Source organism: Macrotis lagotis, chromosome 1, assembly GCF_037893015.1.
Source record: "Macrotis lagotis isolate mMagLag1 chromosome 1, bilby.v1.9.chrom.fasta, whole genome shotgun sequence".
Taxonomy (NCBI): Eukaryota; Metazoa; Chordata; class Mammalia; order Peramelemorphia; family Peramelidae; genus Macrotis; species Macrotis lagotis.
Genome location: NC_133658.1, coordinates 909,985,956 through 910,002,320, shown reverse-complemented (window position 1 = coordinate 910,002,320; position 16,365 = coordinate 909,985,956). Strand labels below are relative to the sequence as shown.

At 43.0% G+C, this 16,365-nt stretch overlaps 1 protein-coding gene across 1 annotated transcript; it reads right to left on the bottom strand.

Annotated features, from left to right (window-relative positions):
* Nucleotides 1-5,410: 5,410 nt before the first annotated feature.
* KLK13 (kallikrein related peptidase 13) lies at nucleotides 5,411-14,681 on the bottom strand. The gene is given in 6 exon segments (XM_074192752.1): nucleotides 5,411-6,600; nucleotides 10,196-10,332; nucleotides 12,124-12,392; nucleotides 13,790-13,875; nucleotides 14,519-14,585; nucleotides 14,587-14,681. Coding segments are annotated over 6 exon segments (858 nt in total). The 3' UTR covers nucleotides 5,411-6,396.
* Nucleotides 14,682-16,365: the final 1,684 nt, after the last annotated feature.

The following is a 16,365-nucleotide window of genomic DNA, read 5'->3' as shown; positions in this document are numbered from 1 at the left end:
AGTTTCCCTTTTCTGGCATTTCTGTGTAACCAAATTATATACTTTAGAATTAACCTGACTCTCTTGACTTTCTGGGATTTACTTTCCCAAAACCTTTTTCTCTTTTTTAAGGTTTTGTTTTTTTTTTTTTTTTGCAAGGCAAATGGGGTTAAGTGGCTTGCCCGAGACCACACAGCTAGGTTATTATTAAGTGTCTGAGACCAGATTTGAACCCAGGTACTCCTGACTCCAGGGCCAGTGCTTTATCCACTGCACCACCTAGCAACCCCCCCCCCACCCAAAACCTTTTTCAAATTAAAATAACACTTCTTTCTGTGACTTCTTTATTTAACATATTTGGCAATTTTCATTGTCTCTTTAACTTCACAATAAGTTAACACTTATTTTACTAAGTCTTCATGAAACAATTCTCTCAATTATTTAGTCCCTTTTTCTTAAAAAAATTCCCTTTTTTGCTCCTGTTTCTCTCCCAAGGTGGAGAGATAACAAACAAACAAAAAAACCAGGCAAGCACCCTGGAGAAAAGAAGCAGGGAGGGGGAGGAGGGATAGGAGGAGAAAGCATTCTAGCAGCACAGAAGCACAATAAAAACCAGGGAAGAGAAAAAGTTAACAGCATTTTATCATTTTCTGCACTTTTCCCTTTTTACTTTGGATTTTTTCCCATTATTAAGTCTGGACCTTAGAGCTCTCAGCCGGCACTTCTGGACTCTTCTGCCTTGTCCTACAGACTCTAACTGCTTGAACTTCCAGAATCTCTCCCTGCAAATTGCTTGGCAGTCCTACAGACTCTAACCTCTTGGGCTGGCAAATTGCTTGGGGGTATTTCCACTCCCGCCCTTTTCTCTGCCCCAAATGAATGGGAGGAGGAGGGTAGGGTCACCTAGGACCACCTGCCTAGGTTCCTGTAGACAAACTTACAGACCCTTGGCACTATCCCTGGAACTTTTCCTGTGCCATCTCCTTGTAGTACTGCCTCCAGAATTCCTCTGGCTTTTCGTTTTGCTCAAGCTAAGTCTCTCTTTGGGTTCTTTCCCTCACTCTGCAAGGGATCTACCTGGACCCTAAATCACAAGCTTCTGAAAACATCGCAGCATGATGTCTTCTTGTGCCTATACCCAGGAGAGCCTTAAGAAGGGAGTTAAGATTCTCGACCAATGAACCATAAACTATGTGGGATAAAAATCCACTTAAAATATAGAGACTCCTCTGAGCAAAAAAAAAAAAAGTTTATTTTGGCTTTTCTTCAGAAAAGGGCACACTCCAAGTCTCACAAAGGTAGTGAAGATCAAGGAGCTGCCCCGAGGTGACAGTCAAGCCAGACTATATGGCCTAGTGCAATCCCCGCCTCACCCCCAGCCCCTCTCTTCCAACCTGATTGGTTAAGGTCTCAGAGTTACAATCTTTACGTGAAAAATCTGCCCAGTAACAAAGAGAAGAATAAAATGCTTTCATAGAAAATTACCTCATCATCCAGATGGAGAGGGTATTTGAAGATTTCTAATGACCTTTTGTTGTCTATCTAAATGAATTAATGTCTGAGTATGCAAGGGTCTTCTTAGGACTTATCATCAAATGAGAGAAGTCAGTCTACTGTTCTCTCAGTCTATCTTCAAATAGATGACTAACGAAAAATGCAAGGTCTCTTTTCTGGAAGTATTCCACTATTTCCCTCCCCAACAGAATCAGGAGGGTGTCTAACTAAGAACGTAAGGCCTCTCTCCCTCTTTTCTTCTAAGAATAGTCTAAGGGCAATGGTCTGCCTTTGTTTTAATGATTTTAACCCTGAGAGGACTTCACTAGGAATATTAACTCTTTAAGAGGGAATATTCCATTCATGTGTATAACCATACTAGACAGAGATACATGTTAATCATAGTATTGCAAGCTTGAACAAGGAATAGACAATATAGAATGAAGTTTGGGTTAATATTTCAGAACTGAACAATCCTTTCTCTAACTCCCTTCTTCCTAGACATCTCTCCGCTAGAAATTAATGGGGTTCCTCCCAAAGAGCTATATATATCAAGAATTTAAATTGAATAGTAGTTTCAACCTTGGTATCATCCTCAACTCCTCAGTCACTCTCACCCATCCTCCATCCAACTAGCTGCCAAATCCTCTCTTCTGTATGTTGAATTATCTCCCCCCCCCCCCCCGCTACAATCATCTTGATTCAGGTCTCCTTCACATAATGCCTGATGGTGGCATTGAATGAATTATTGTAATAACTTTCTGAATGGTCTCCCAGTTTCCCATCTCTCCTACTCTAGTCAGTTTTCCACTCAGTATCCAAAGAGAGCTTTCTAAAACACAGATCTGACCATGTCACCCCAACCTCATTAAAAAAAAATATTGTGGTTCCCTGTTCACTCCAGAATCCAATATAAAATTCTCTTCTTTGACTTTCAGAGTCCTTTCAGAACTTGCCTCCCTTCTTCTCTTCCCAGTTCTCCAGTATCTTATCAATAGAGTGGAGTGTCTTGTTCAAGCAACAAAAAAAACTCCATCTGCAAACTCTAGAACTCTCCTCATCTCAAGCTACTCGAATCAGAAAGATTTGAATTCAAATCCAGCACCAGGCACTTACTAGCTCTATAACCCTAGGCAAGTCACTTATTCCTGTCTGCATCAGTCTCCTCAATCTATAAAATGAGCTGAAGAAGGAAATGGTAGGACAGTCAGATGGTGCAATGGATAGAGCACTGACCCTGGGGTCAGGGGGAACCTGAGTTCAAATCCAGCCTCAGACACTTGATAAGAGATAATATACTAGCTAGCTGTATGACCATGAACAAGTCTTTTTTTAGAAAGATTTTGTTTATTTTGAATTTTACAAATTTTCCTCTAATTTTCCTTCCCTCCCCCCCACCCCCCCACAGAAGGCAGTCTCTTAGTCTTTACATTGTTTCCATGGTATACATTGATCTAAGTTGAATGTGATGGTGAGAGAGAAATCATATCCTTAAGGGGAAAAAATGAAGTATAAGAGATAGCAAAATTATATAATAAGATAGCAATTTTTTAAAAATTAAAAGTAATAGTCTTTGGTCTTTGTTCAAACTCCACTATTCTTTCTCTGGATACAGATGACATTCTCCTTCGCAGTTATCCCAAAATTGTGCCTGATTGTTGCACTGATGGAATGAGCAAATTCATCAAAACTGATCATCACCCCCATGTTGCTGTTAGAGTGCACAATGTTCTTCTGGTTCTGTTCAACTCACTCAGCATCAGTTCATGCAAATCCTTCCAGGCTTCCCTGAATTCCCATCCCTGCTTGTTTCTAATAATACAATAGTGTTCCATGACATACATATACCACACTTTGGTAAGCCATTCCCCAGCTGAAGGACATTCACTTAATTTTCAATTCTTTGCCACCACAAACAGGGCTGCTATGAATATTTTTGTACAAGTGATATTTATACCCTTTTTCATAATCTCTTCAGGGTATAGACCCAATAGTGGTATTGCTGGGTCAAGGGGTATGCACATTTTTGTTGCCCTTTGGGCATAATTCCAAATTGCTTTCCAATAAGATGAGTTCACAGCTTCACCAACAGTGTCCCAGTTTTCCCACATCCCTTCCAACATTGATCATTGTCCTTTCTGGTCATATTGGGCAGTCTGAGAGGTGTGAGGTGATACCTCAGAGATACTTTAATTTGCATTTCTCTAATAAGTAATGATTTAGAGCAATTTTTCATATAACTATGGATTGCTTTGATTTCCTCATCTGAAAATTGCTTTTTCATATCCTTTGACCATTTGTCAATTAAGGAATGGCTTGTTTTTTTCTTAATTTGACTCAGTTTTCTGTATATTTTAGAAATGAGTCCTTTGTCAGAAATACTAGTTGTAAAAATTGTTTCCCAATTTGCTACATTTCTTTTAATCTTGGTTACAGTGGTTTTGTCTGCAAAAGCTTTTTAATTTAATGTAATCAAAATCATCTAGTTTGTTTTTAATGATGTTCTCCATCTCTTCCTTAGTCATAAACTGCTTCCCTTTCCATAGATCTGACAGGCAAACTATTCTTTGATCTCCTAGTTTGCTTATAATATTGCTTTTTTTTTTCATGTCTAAACCCTGCATCCATTTTGATCTTATCTTGGTATAGGGTATGAGATGTTGGTCTAATCCAAGTTTCTACCATACTAACTTCCAATTTTCTCAACAGTTTTTTTTATCAAAAAGAGAGCTTTTATCCCAATAGCTGGACTCTTTGTATTTATCAAACAGCAGATTACTATAATCATTTCCTGCTCTTGCACCTAGTCTATTATCCAATACCAGTCAATTTTGATGACTGATGCTTTATAATATAATTTTAGATCTGGTAGGGCTAAGTCAACTTCTTTTGCACTTTTTTTTCATTAAATCCCTGGACATGAACAAGTCTTTTAAACCCCATCACCTCACAAAAAAAGAAAAGAAAAAAGAAAGCAAGGAGGGAAGGAAAGGGCAAATCACTCCAGTATCTTTGCCAAGAAAACCTCAAATGGGGTCACAGAAAGTCAGATATGACTGACAACTGAATAATGACATATTGAAGAAGAGTTAGATTTGTCCTGTTTGACTTCAAAAGGCAGAAGTAGAAGCATGAATGGAGCCAATAAAGAGGAAAGCATTGGCTGAATATGAAGGAAATGGTCCTAGGAAGAACTAGCTCAAAGTCAAATAGGTAGTGAGTTCTCCCTCACTGGAAATGTTGTGAGAGAGACTGGGTGATATGGATGGGAATACCCACCCTTGGAAGTACATGATTTTGGTTCCATGCCAGAAAAGTCCTTTTATTAAGTCAACAAATGTGCAGCTCAGATCACACATTTTATCAGTGATTTAAGGAGAAAAGCAAAGTGCAACTGAACTAGTCCTGGAAGCTCTTCTCTAGCCCTATAGGACTTCTCAGATCTAACGCCACATTCTGATGCCACATCAGATTTTGACATTTTGTGTTCTCTGCTCTGACATCTGTTCCAGCTCTGACATTCCGCATTCCTATCATTCTAGGTAGTCGGTGTTGTTAATGTATTATTGGATCAGTCATGCCTTGGAATCTTGTGGGTGATTATTTGGGGATCTCACTAACTAGTCTGAGATTTACAAGCCTGAAGAATTCAGCGCTGACAGAGACATTAACTACAGATAGAGAACATGGAGGGACTATGGGATAAAGAATACCCACACCTCTTCCTTTTGCACAAGTTACTCATGCTCCAAATGCTATAAGATCCCACTATTGTTCTCCAAGTCAAATCTATCTCCTTTGCCTGGCATTCAAAGCCCTCGATAGTTCAAATGCTACCATCTCCCCAAAACCTTTGTATATAAAACCTTGTATCGTATCCTTTTCTCATTCATAATGGAATGAGCATTGAATTTAGAATCTGAAGATCTGGATTCAAATTTCATCCCCTTCACTTACTAGTAAGCTGTGTGAGTCAGCTGGGCAAGTCATCAAACATCCCTAGGCCTCAGTTTCCTCATCTGCAAAATTGGGGTGGTTGCATCAGATATGATCTTGGAGCCCTAGATTCCATCCAGTCTGGTCTTCTCTTGGTCCCCATCACACAAATTCCTGTCTCCAAACCTCTTCTCAGTCTGTTGCCTGCTACTGTGCTGATCTAATCCCTACTTGATTCCTGCCCACTCGCCAGAAAGTTTCCTTAGCTACTCCTGGGATAGAACAATCTTTCTCTCGATGGAACTAATAAAGACCTTCCTTTTTGCCTCTGTAGTAATAATGAAGAAGAATAGTACCTATGTACTGTTTTATGGTTGGCAAAGCATATATATTATCTCATCTGATCTGCAGAAAAGTCTTGAGAGGTGAGAGTTATTATTACCCCCATTTTTTCAGGTGAGAAATCTGAGACATACAGATTAAGTGATGTGCCTAACTAAGGTCACACAACCAGTTAGTGTCTGAGGCAGAATTCAAACTCTCACATGATCTCTGGCCTCTCCTCTTTACTAAACCTTGAACTCCTCAAGGGCAGGAGTCATCTCTTGTCTACTTTCTGTCTCAGTTCCAGCTCTTGGCAGAGAGGTAGAGCTAGCCATTGCAGCCTCTGTTGGCACATTTGTGGGTGTAAGTGGAGAATCTGAGAGGTTCAGAATGTCAGTACCACAGATGATGAGATTTAAGGGACTTAGAATGTGAGGAATAGACAGACCAGTTTTCATCTTGAAGATCCAGAATCTCATGGATGAATGTAGAAAATTGTCCTTGACTTTCAAAGAGTCCATTGATGAATCCAGAATGTCAGAATTTTTGAAGGGCCTGGAACAGATCCAGAACAATCCAGAATCTCTGGGGAGCCTGGGAAGCTTGAGTATCACAGAACTTCTAGGGAAAGGCAGGCAGAACTTATGGGAAGAATGAAGTGGCTTAGTTGATATTGAGACTATGACTTTCTTTCACCTTCTTCTGCCTCCGGGGATCCCTGGTCTGGATAGTTTTCCAGATCCAATCCACATAACGGTAGACACGTGTGTAGACGCCTGGTCGGTTGGGCTGGCCACATGGTAAGTCCCCCCAAGAGATCACACCCTGTAGAGTTCCATTACAGACCAGTGGCCCCCCTGAATCACCCTGGAAAGAGCAAAAGACACAAACTCAGTGACAAAATCACATCCAACCCAGGGAGGAAGAACTAGAGAAAGAGATGGTGGTAGAAACAGAGGCAGAGATATACAAAGAAGTGGAGTAAAAGGAAGGTAGATAAAATTAAGATAAGGTATCTTGAATTAAGGGTAGTTTGGTGGTGCCATAGACACATAGAGGACTGGGTCTGAGATCAGGAAGATTCATCTTCCTGAGTTCAAATCCAGTCTCATACACTCACTAACCAGTTGATGTTGGGCAAGTCACTTAACCCTGTTTGTCTCATTCCCTCATCTGTAAAATAAGCTGGAGAAGGAAATAGAAAACCACCCCAGAATCTTTGCCAAGAAAATCCTAAATAGGGTCACAAAGAATTGAACATAACCAAGATGATTAAATAACAAAATCTTAAATCAAGGAAATTCTGAAAGAGATATATAAAATTAAGGGAGCGGCACAGAGATAGTAATAGAAACAGAAGAAGAGAGTGATACGTGCAGGAGAGGTTGACAGGCAAAGAAAAGTTGAAAGAGTCAGGAGATATTCAGGTTGAGACCTACAGCTGAAAGAGGCAGTGGTCCCAAACCCTATCATGAAATCAATCACCATGCTGTCTGACAAGCCTTTCTTCTTTCCTTTGCTTCATCTCATATGCCCTCTCTCAATTTCCTTGTTCTCTTAGTGTCAATAAAGAAAACACCCTTGCTGTGTCAACATATAGTCAACACCTACATAATATGTTTTGCTCTCTCATCATTACTGCAGTCCTGTACTGATCACTTTAGAGAAGTAGTTGAAGAAATCTAGACTGATGTGGCCCCCTTCTGGTGGAATCCCACCAGTGGAAAGGGCACTGCTCTGCCCCTTGCACCCTGATCATCTGCTCTTCTAGGGAAAATAGTGGATAGATCTGCTCAATGCAAGCAGTCTTTGGTACAAGAAGATATTGAAGAAGCCCCTTCAGAAGAATGATCCTAAAGCAAGATGGCCCTTCCTAATCCCAAAGACGCCAAACTACCACCTGGGAAATGGGTGATTAATGTCATGAAACTTGGATCAAGAGATCAAGTCAGATAAAAGGAGATGTGAGTATGGTTTAAGGAAAGGGCTCTTTTTTAAGATTCTGAAGAACTGGACTTGAATTTTGCTCACCTCTATGACCTCAGGTCAATCACTTTAACCTTTCCACCTAAATTTTCCAAACCATGAATTAAGGCTCAACAGGATGTTTCCTAAAGTATCTTTTGACTTTGAATTCTATAATCTGATGGTCACCAGGATTCCATAATTTTTATAATCTCTATTAACATGGAACTTTGGTATTTTTACTCTTTTCCATAAGAATACCTAGAATGATTTCGAACCCCTTGAAGGCAGGGACTTTCTGCCTCTTTTTGTATTCCCTACATTTAGCACAATGATTGGTAGGGACTTAATAAATGTCGATTGATTGAATAGAATCCTTCTGGAAAACTCGTTTTTGAAGTCACAGGATGAAACACATATTTTTGGGAAGGAGGCAATGTGCATATTTGTTACAAGGATCTTTGCTTTCTTTCTATTTTCCCAAGGAGTTGGGTGGGAGGTCAAGTTGGAAATAGAGAAAGGATGACAAAAAGAAAAGGAAAAAAACAAAACAAAGACATCTATCTCTGGCTTTGATTTATCCAGGCACAGGCATCAAAGAAATATTCCTTTAGAATTGGAAGAGACCTTAACAGCCACTAGGTCCATCCCCCTCATATTTTTTCAGATGAGGAAACAGGTATCCAGAGGTTAAATAATTTGGCCAGCATTACATGCCTTCTCTCTGAGGAAGGATTTGTTATCTCCCTATTAAGGCTAAGAAGACAGTCTGTTAGCTGGTGCTGACTTAAGAGAGACAAGTGCTAGGGAAAGGAATATATTTTGTAGAGTTTTTTCCCAGGGACACCTGGGATCAGGGTCACAAAAGAAATGGGAAGTGATTACCAGGTGAGGGCTAAAATTTGAACTATGTCCCTTTCATTTTTAGCAGATGGCATGACAGATGGTTCCTCTCACTCTCCCTCTCTCTCTGCCTCTCTATGTCTCTGTCTCTCTATCTCTCTGTTTCTCTCTCCAATCTTCCTCCCTGTCTTTTTTTGTATCCATATATCTATTTCCCTCCTTCCCTCTATCCATCTCTGTCTCTCCATATGTCCTTCCATCTCTCTTATTTTCATTTTTATTTTGTGTTCTCTCTGACTATTGAGAATTCTATCTGGTTCATTCTCAGCTCAAATGCTGATGGGAAGTAAACCTTTAAAAGTTCTAGAAATCCAATGCATTTATACTCATTACTTCTTATTTGTTCCTTTCTCTCTTTCCTCTCTTTTTCTATTTGCTTTCTTTCTATAGTTCTGCCAAGTGCACTCCTCATTCTCTTCAATTTCCTTTTCTGTCTCTCTCTATTTCTTTTCCATCTCTAACTCTGAATGTCTATTTCTCTGGTCACCTCTCAAGAGTGGGGTCTGTCTGTCTGCTTCTTTCCATGTCTTTGTCTCATCATCTCATAGAGTTTTTTGTATCCTTCCATTTTATCTTCTGTTTCTATCTATCTGCAATTCTCACATTGTTTCTTTTCTCTCTGTCCTTCTGGCTTGCTCTTTATCTCTCCACTGTCTTCCCTCCTTCCTCCTCTTCTCTTTCTTTCACCACTCTCTTTCCTCTGTCTTTATGTCTTTTTTCAAAAATTATGTTTATTTCTCTGCAAATCTCAATCTTTGCCTCCATGTGCTCCTCATTTTGTCTTTTTTCCCTATGCCTCTCTCTCTATCCAAATGTATGTCTCTTTGCCTTTTTATCTTTCTATCTCACTCTCTTTTCTGACTCCATGACCATTTCTGAGTATTTCCATGTCTAGCTGCATGTCAGTCTTAATGTTTGTGTGCTTAGCACTCTGTGTCTGCTTTACTATTTCCTTTTCTCTATCTTTCAGCCCTCTTTTCTTTGTCTTTAAATATCTCTCTAAATTTTCTTTTTCTCTCTTAGGTATAAGACAGGAAAGGAGCACTCTCACTCACCTCCAATATGACCTGGGACAGGGGATAGTTATTTTACATAGAGAGGTTTCAATTTCTTCATCTGCACTATAAGAGCGTCGCATAAAATCTTTTGGGTTTTTTTTTTTTAGTTTTTGCAAGGCAAATGGGGTTAAGTGGCTTGCCCAAGGCCACACAGCTAGGTCATTATTAAGTGTCTGAGACTGGATTTGAACCCAGGTACTCCTGACGCCAGGGCCGGTGGTCTATCCACTACGCCACCTAGCTGCCCCTAAAATCTTTTCTAAAGTCCATTCTGGCTCTACTGGATTTTTTCTTTGTTTTTGAACGGCAGTGGGGTTGAGTGACTTGCCTAAGATCACACAGCTAGGGAATTATTGTGTCTGAGGCCAGACTTGAATTAAGGTCCTCCTGAGTCCAAGGCTGGTACTCTATTCACTGAGCAACCTAGCTGTCCCTCTACCTGTCTATGTTTTATGAGAAACACAGCTCATGAACTTTCCTCATCTTTCTGTCTGTCCTCTGTGACTGTGCTCACTTTGCCCATAGCTCTGTCTCACCTCACAAGAGTCTTTGCCACCTTCTTTGGATCCAGCACATAGCATGTTGGGGGTAATCTTCCCAGGGTAGTTTCGACGACATTCCTCATCTGAAGTCACTTGGATTTCAGCACACTGTAGAGTTTTAGGGAAACTCACTGCAGGGAGATAAGAAGGATGAGGGCTGAATCTCCTGACCTTCCATGGTATAGAAAGTTAGGGAGATGGAAGAAAAAGGAAAGGACTTTAAGATGGAAGAGATTGGGAACATGATGAAATGAGAAGGGGGAAAAAATAAGGGATGGAAAGGAGAGAAGAAGAGTGAAAAGAAAGGACAGGAGGTGTGGGGAAGAGGTATGACAAAAAGAGGAGATTGGTGGAGGTAAGAAGATACAGGGAAAGAATAAAGGTGAGGCACATAGATCTAGGAGGTGGAAGGAAATGAAAAGAGATGGAGAGGAAAGGGATGTAAGGAAATGGAGGAAGATAAGAACATGAGGAAATAGGAAGTGAAGGAGAAGTGAAGATATAGTTAGATGGAGGAGATGTAAAAACATGTGGAGATGGCAACATCGGGAAGAGGTGATAGAAGTTAACATTTAAAGAGAACATCTAGTTGACCTTGTACACAAGGCAAGAATCTTCTCTATAATCTCCCTAACAAATTGGTATCCAATCTTTAGTTAGAGAACTCCAAGGAAGAGAAACCCACTACTTCCTGAGGTTGCTCATTCCACATTTGAACAACTCATGTTGTGGAGAAGTTTTCCTTAGATCAAGCCAAAATCAATTATTTGCAGCATCTATCCATTGTGTCTGATTCTGCTGTCTGAGGCCACATAGAATACACTGAAGGGTTCTCCAGGCAGACAGACTATTAAATCCTTGAATGCCTCTAAATCAAGGTCCTACATTGAAGGGAAGAGATGGGAGAGATAGAAGGGAGAGACATAAGGAGAGAAGAATCATTGTAAGATATTGAAGGGACATGGGAGATGGAAAGCTAGAGAGGTAGAGAGAGTCGAGGAGAGCTAGGGAGAGAGCTTAAGTGAGAGAGAAAAAAATGAAAATGGAGAGAGATGTGGAAATCAGAGTACATGGAAGGAGAAAGAAAGATATCAGGCATATGCAGAAAAGTGGTGGAGATGGGGCAATGAAGGATATATGGAAATGAAGTGTTGAAGATAATTGGATTAGATGGAAACATGGGGCATATATAGAGACAATGGAGAGAGATGGGGAAAGGTAAAAGCTAGGGAGATATTAGGAAGAGATGAGGAGGAAAGGTACATATCAGGGGAAGAAAAGAGTGGAGAGTGATGGAAAAGAATTAATGAGGAGATTTGAGGAAATTAGAGGGAGATGGAAGAGGCAGGGGGAAACAGGTTTGGGGAGACATGAAAAGATATGAAAAGAGATGGTGGAGATGGAAAAAGAGGAAGAATAATGAAATCGATAGGCAGAAATTGAAATGAGATGGAGATAAGAAAGAGGGGGAATTTAGAAAAACCTGACATGTTTTTATTAAGGAGTGATGAGGGAGATATGGAGCAAATATGAGGAATGAGGAAAGATGTGGAGGTGGCAGGAAGATTGAGGGAAGTGAGATGCAGTTAGGGAGAAATGGAAACTGTAAAGATATAGACAAGATGGCAAGAGATTAGAGAACTGAGGAAAGATGGAAAGAGATGGCAGGAGCTGAAGGGGAAGAGAATAGGAAAGAGAAGTTTAGGAGGGGTGGGGAATAATGGAGGAGACAAATGTGAGGTTGAGAAATGGAGTAGTGATGAAGAGTCACAAGGATACAGGGGAAAGTGAGTTGGCTTCTGGGGGAAAGAAGAAAGGGAGATTATTGTAGAGACTTATTCCCTGTCATTGCCCCACATTTGAATACCTTTAACCCTTTGTGAACCAGGCTTTCTCTAGTCAACCATGAAAGGAAAGCATACCCTCAGGGCTTGTGGTGGTGCCCCAGCCTGAGATTGTACACCTGGTGCCAGGAGGCAGGCAGTCCTGGGAGGTCAAGGGGAGGACCTGGACATTGCTATTCAGTTGAACTGGCTTCTGAAGTTGCAGGAGCATGATATCATGGTCATGGTTATGATGGGTTGGGCTCTTCTTGTACAGTGGATGAGGGATAGAGCAGATGACACTTCGGACTTGCTCTTCTGCCTCCCTGCGATGCAATGCGTGTTTGCCCAGAAAAACTGTGTATTGGCTGTAGACAATAGGGAGATGATTAAGGAGGTGAGCCCACTCAGTTCTTCATCCCTTTGCCTTCTCTTCTCCATTTTCATCCCCATGCCTGTCTTTCTCCCTGTAGTGTCTTTCCATAGGCATCTCAGCTTCATATGTGTCTTATTCTCATATCTATTGTTAACCCCAAACCTCTCACCAGCCCCTGCCCCATAGCGCATACCTCTTCTGGCAATGAGCTGCGGTCAGCACCCAGCTGGGGTGGATAAGGATACCCCCGCAAAACAGCTGTTGATTCACAAGCAGAGCCGCCTGCCAGGGCTGGGAATGGGGGTCACATGCCTTGACTCCAGGGAGGACACCCTGCTTGCTAGTGGTGTTGATAATCTTGGAGTGATCCTGGGAAACAGCTGGCAAGTAAAGGAGGCGGCAGTCAGGGATAGAATTAAAGATGAAGGTGTGGGGGCGGTGGGGAAAGGTGAGGGAGAGAGAGAGAGAGAGGAAAAAAGACTAGGCTCCCTCTGGATAGAATCTTGCTGGGGAGAGGAGGTTCATAAACCTATCGTCAGTATAGTCAGAAGAGGGATCATGGGGTCTGGGAAGGAATGAAGGCATCTAACCCTCAAAATGTATGAAGACTTTATTCATCTTGATGAGGGTTAGATGGCAAGTGAGAGTTAGGGGGCTGAGGGAAAGAATGGAAGGTTAGACATGCCAAGTCTGGCATTCAATGATGTGTTGGCAAGAGGAAGAAGGTGTGGAGGAAATTGAATTTTAAGGACAGATTCCAGGCAGGGAGAGAGAACCTGGGAGTCACATAGAGATGAATTAGCTCAATGGAGTAGAATAGGGCTTGGCGGGGCCAGGATTTGTGGATTCCAAGGAGAAAACTCCGAAGTTAGAGCTTCTTGGGTGATAGAGGAAATCCTGAGACGTGAGGGTGGTGAGAGCAGTTGGTGTAGCAAAGCAGACTTGGAGGGGTAATAAGGGATCCCAGGGGCTCAGAATGAGGAGGGTTTGAGGGTCAGCGAAAGAGGGGCTGGGTGTTATGAGGCTTTAACCTAGGGGATCAAAGGGTTTGGGGAGGAGAGAGTGAGAATGAGGCTTAAAGGATTAGGGGGAATTTGACAGGATGGGCTGTTGAGAGGAGGCCTTGGGGGCTGAGGGCAAAGAAGAGATGGGCAGGAAGCCTAGGGTCAGGAGAAGGGCATCTGCAGCACTTGGGGCTAGGTGAGGTGCAGAGAAATCAGGTCATCCTGAGAGCTCCTGCACCCTCAACCAGCCTCCGCCCCTCTCCTCCCCACTCCAGTAGCTCCCGGGCAGCAGAGGGGAAATGGGGCCAGAGGTCTCAATTCCCACACCCCCTCCCAGGCCAGGCCCCACAGACCTGGACTGACCTCACCCCCGCTGCATTCTTACCGTGTGACAAGATCTGGACCAAGGCCAGAAGTAGCAGCCACATGGCCCCAGAGGGAGGAAGCTGGGCCAGGGTGATGATGTTGGAACTGGAGGGAGGGGGAAAGGAGGGGGAGAAAACTCAGCCTTCTACCATTCGCAGCTCCTCCTAGAATCTTAGAGTGGAAACCCCCTAGGAGTCCCAGCTCTACCTCCATTTACCCATCTATTTTTGGATCACCATGCCCCCCACATCCTCCCCCCCCCCCATTCTGGGAAATGTGTATTCTGAATGCTGCATCCCACCCATCCTCTCTTTATCCCTCCTCAGGTCACACTGAGTCACTTATTCAGTCCCCACCACCGCCCCCACCCCCACATTGTCTATCTTTCTTCTCTCTTCATTTCGCCCTCTTTGTTTCCACTCCCCCATTTGTCACCTCTTCTCCCTCAGGTGTTCTTTACACTCTCATAACAATTTCCTATTCCTCTATGTCCTTATGCTTCTTCCTCCCCCTTCTATCCTTTCTACTCCGATTCGCTTCCCCTCGACCATGCCTTCCTATTATCTTTCCTTTCTCTTCTCCCCCTTTGCTGGCCTCTTGTGATTGTCCTCTTCTCTCTTTCTCCTCTTTCCTCTCTATCTCTTCTATGGCTCTCCTTCCCTCCCTCCTCCTCTTACTCTCCTTCCTTCTCCCCCTTTTCCCGACATTCCCTTCTCTCCCTCCCAAGGCACCTCACAGCCCCCAGTACCTTTGGGACCCCTCGCTCTCCTTCTAGCTCCAGTCTTCTTTGAGGGCCAACTTGTCCTGAAGCTTTTAACCCATGACTTCCCTCCCCCATGAGCTTGCAACTTCTTCCTTATGCTTGTCCTCCCCCTCCACCCCCTCACTAATCCTCATATTGACAGCCCCATCTAGGGCCCCCAGGTTGGGCTGGGCACCCCAGGGGGTGGAGTTTCCCAGACTTGCTGGGATCCAGTTCTGAGCCCTGCCTCAGCCTGAGGGCCCCTTGAGCTGGATGAACCCCAGGATAATCTGATCCAGGAGGGAAATTCAGGGAACAGGGAACCCTCCATACCTCCACCTTCATCCACCTCCATTCCTAACCCCATATCCATATATCCATTCCCATTACAAATATCAACTCATCCTCAAATCCTGTTTCAATTCCCATTTCCCTTTCCTAATCCCAAATCTTAGTACTAGTCTCCCTTCCAATGCAATATCTAGCAAGATGAGCAATCCCATGCCACCCCCCAACCCCAGCCTCATCCCTAATTACAATTCACAACCCCCTTACATGACCCAAGATCCCAACCAAGATCTTATATGGATATCAACCCCATCCCTAAATTAAGTTTCATACCTATCATTGACCATGACTATTATAGCAAATTAAGCTTTAACCCCAAAACCAATTTAACTCCAAATCAAATCTATCCCAAACTCCAATTTATTTCAGCTCACTTATCCTAACTGTAACTTTTTCTCTATAATCCCATCCTTCATTGTCACCTTATCCCCGACCCAACCCAGGTGCTGCCCCTAACCTCAGCCCTGACCTCAGTCCTACCTAACCCTAAGCCTGCCCCATCCACCCCCACACCTGAACTCCAAAATCCACCCAGCCCCTTTCCCCAGAGCCACCCACTCTTCCCTAAAACCACCACCTCTTCCTTCTTCCCCCTGCCCTGCCCTTCCCTTTCCGACTTCCTCCTCCTCCCTTCCCATGCCCTCCATCAGCTCTCTTCAATCCTCCCCCCATCCCATATCAGCTGCTTTCTCCATGTCTTTTTACAACTAAGTCTTATTTCCTTCTCAAGAATATTCCTTTTCTTTCTTCCCCCCTCCCCCTCTCAGGATCACACAGTAAGCATCAAGTGTCTGAGACTGAATTTGAACTCATGTGCCCCTGAATCCAGAGTCATCGCTTCTCTACCTGGATCCCCTCCCCCCCAGGACATTCTTGATATTTCCCAGTGTTTACTAAATGGGGGAAGGAAAGGGGAGGGTGACTATGGACCAAGTCTAATCTCTTGAATGCTTGACTGGACATAGCTTATGAAAAGTCAGGAACAGAAATGAGATCTTTGAGAATGAGTTTAGGGATTTAATGGTAACTAAATAATTAGGATGAGGCTTTGGATGGAGCTGAAGTCTAGAAAGATCTAGAAAAGTTCCCTGTTTGGGGATCATACCCTCCCAGGAACCTGCTGGCTCTAAGATTCCAGAATTTATCCTTGAAGGATGCTGGACAAGAAGTTGTCAATGGTCACACATGAACTTGCTGCCCCCTAGTGGAAAACTATGGTGGCCAACCACATTTCAGGTCCCTTTACCCAAAGTATAGGACTCTGTGAGGAGAAGGTTAAGTGCCTTGACTGAGGTCACATAGCTAGTGTGTGCATTAGTAAGTGAACAAGCTAGTAAGCCCGCCTTGCATCCAGGGTCATCTCCAGTCATCTTGATCCATATCCGGCTGCTGGATGTGAGTTGCTCTGGAGGAGAAAATGAGGCTGGTGACTTAGTGCAGCACCCTCTCAGTCAGATCCAGTTCCTGTGCTTGTCACGGCTTCACCCTTCCGAAGTCATGGTCCT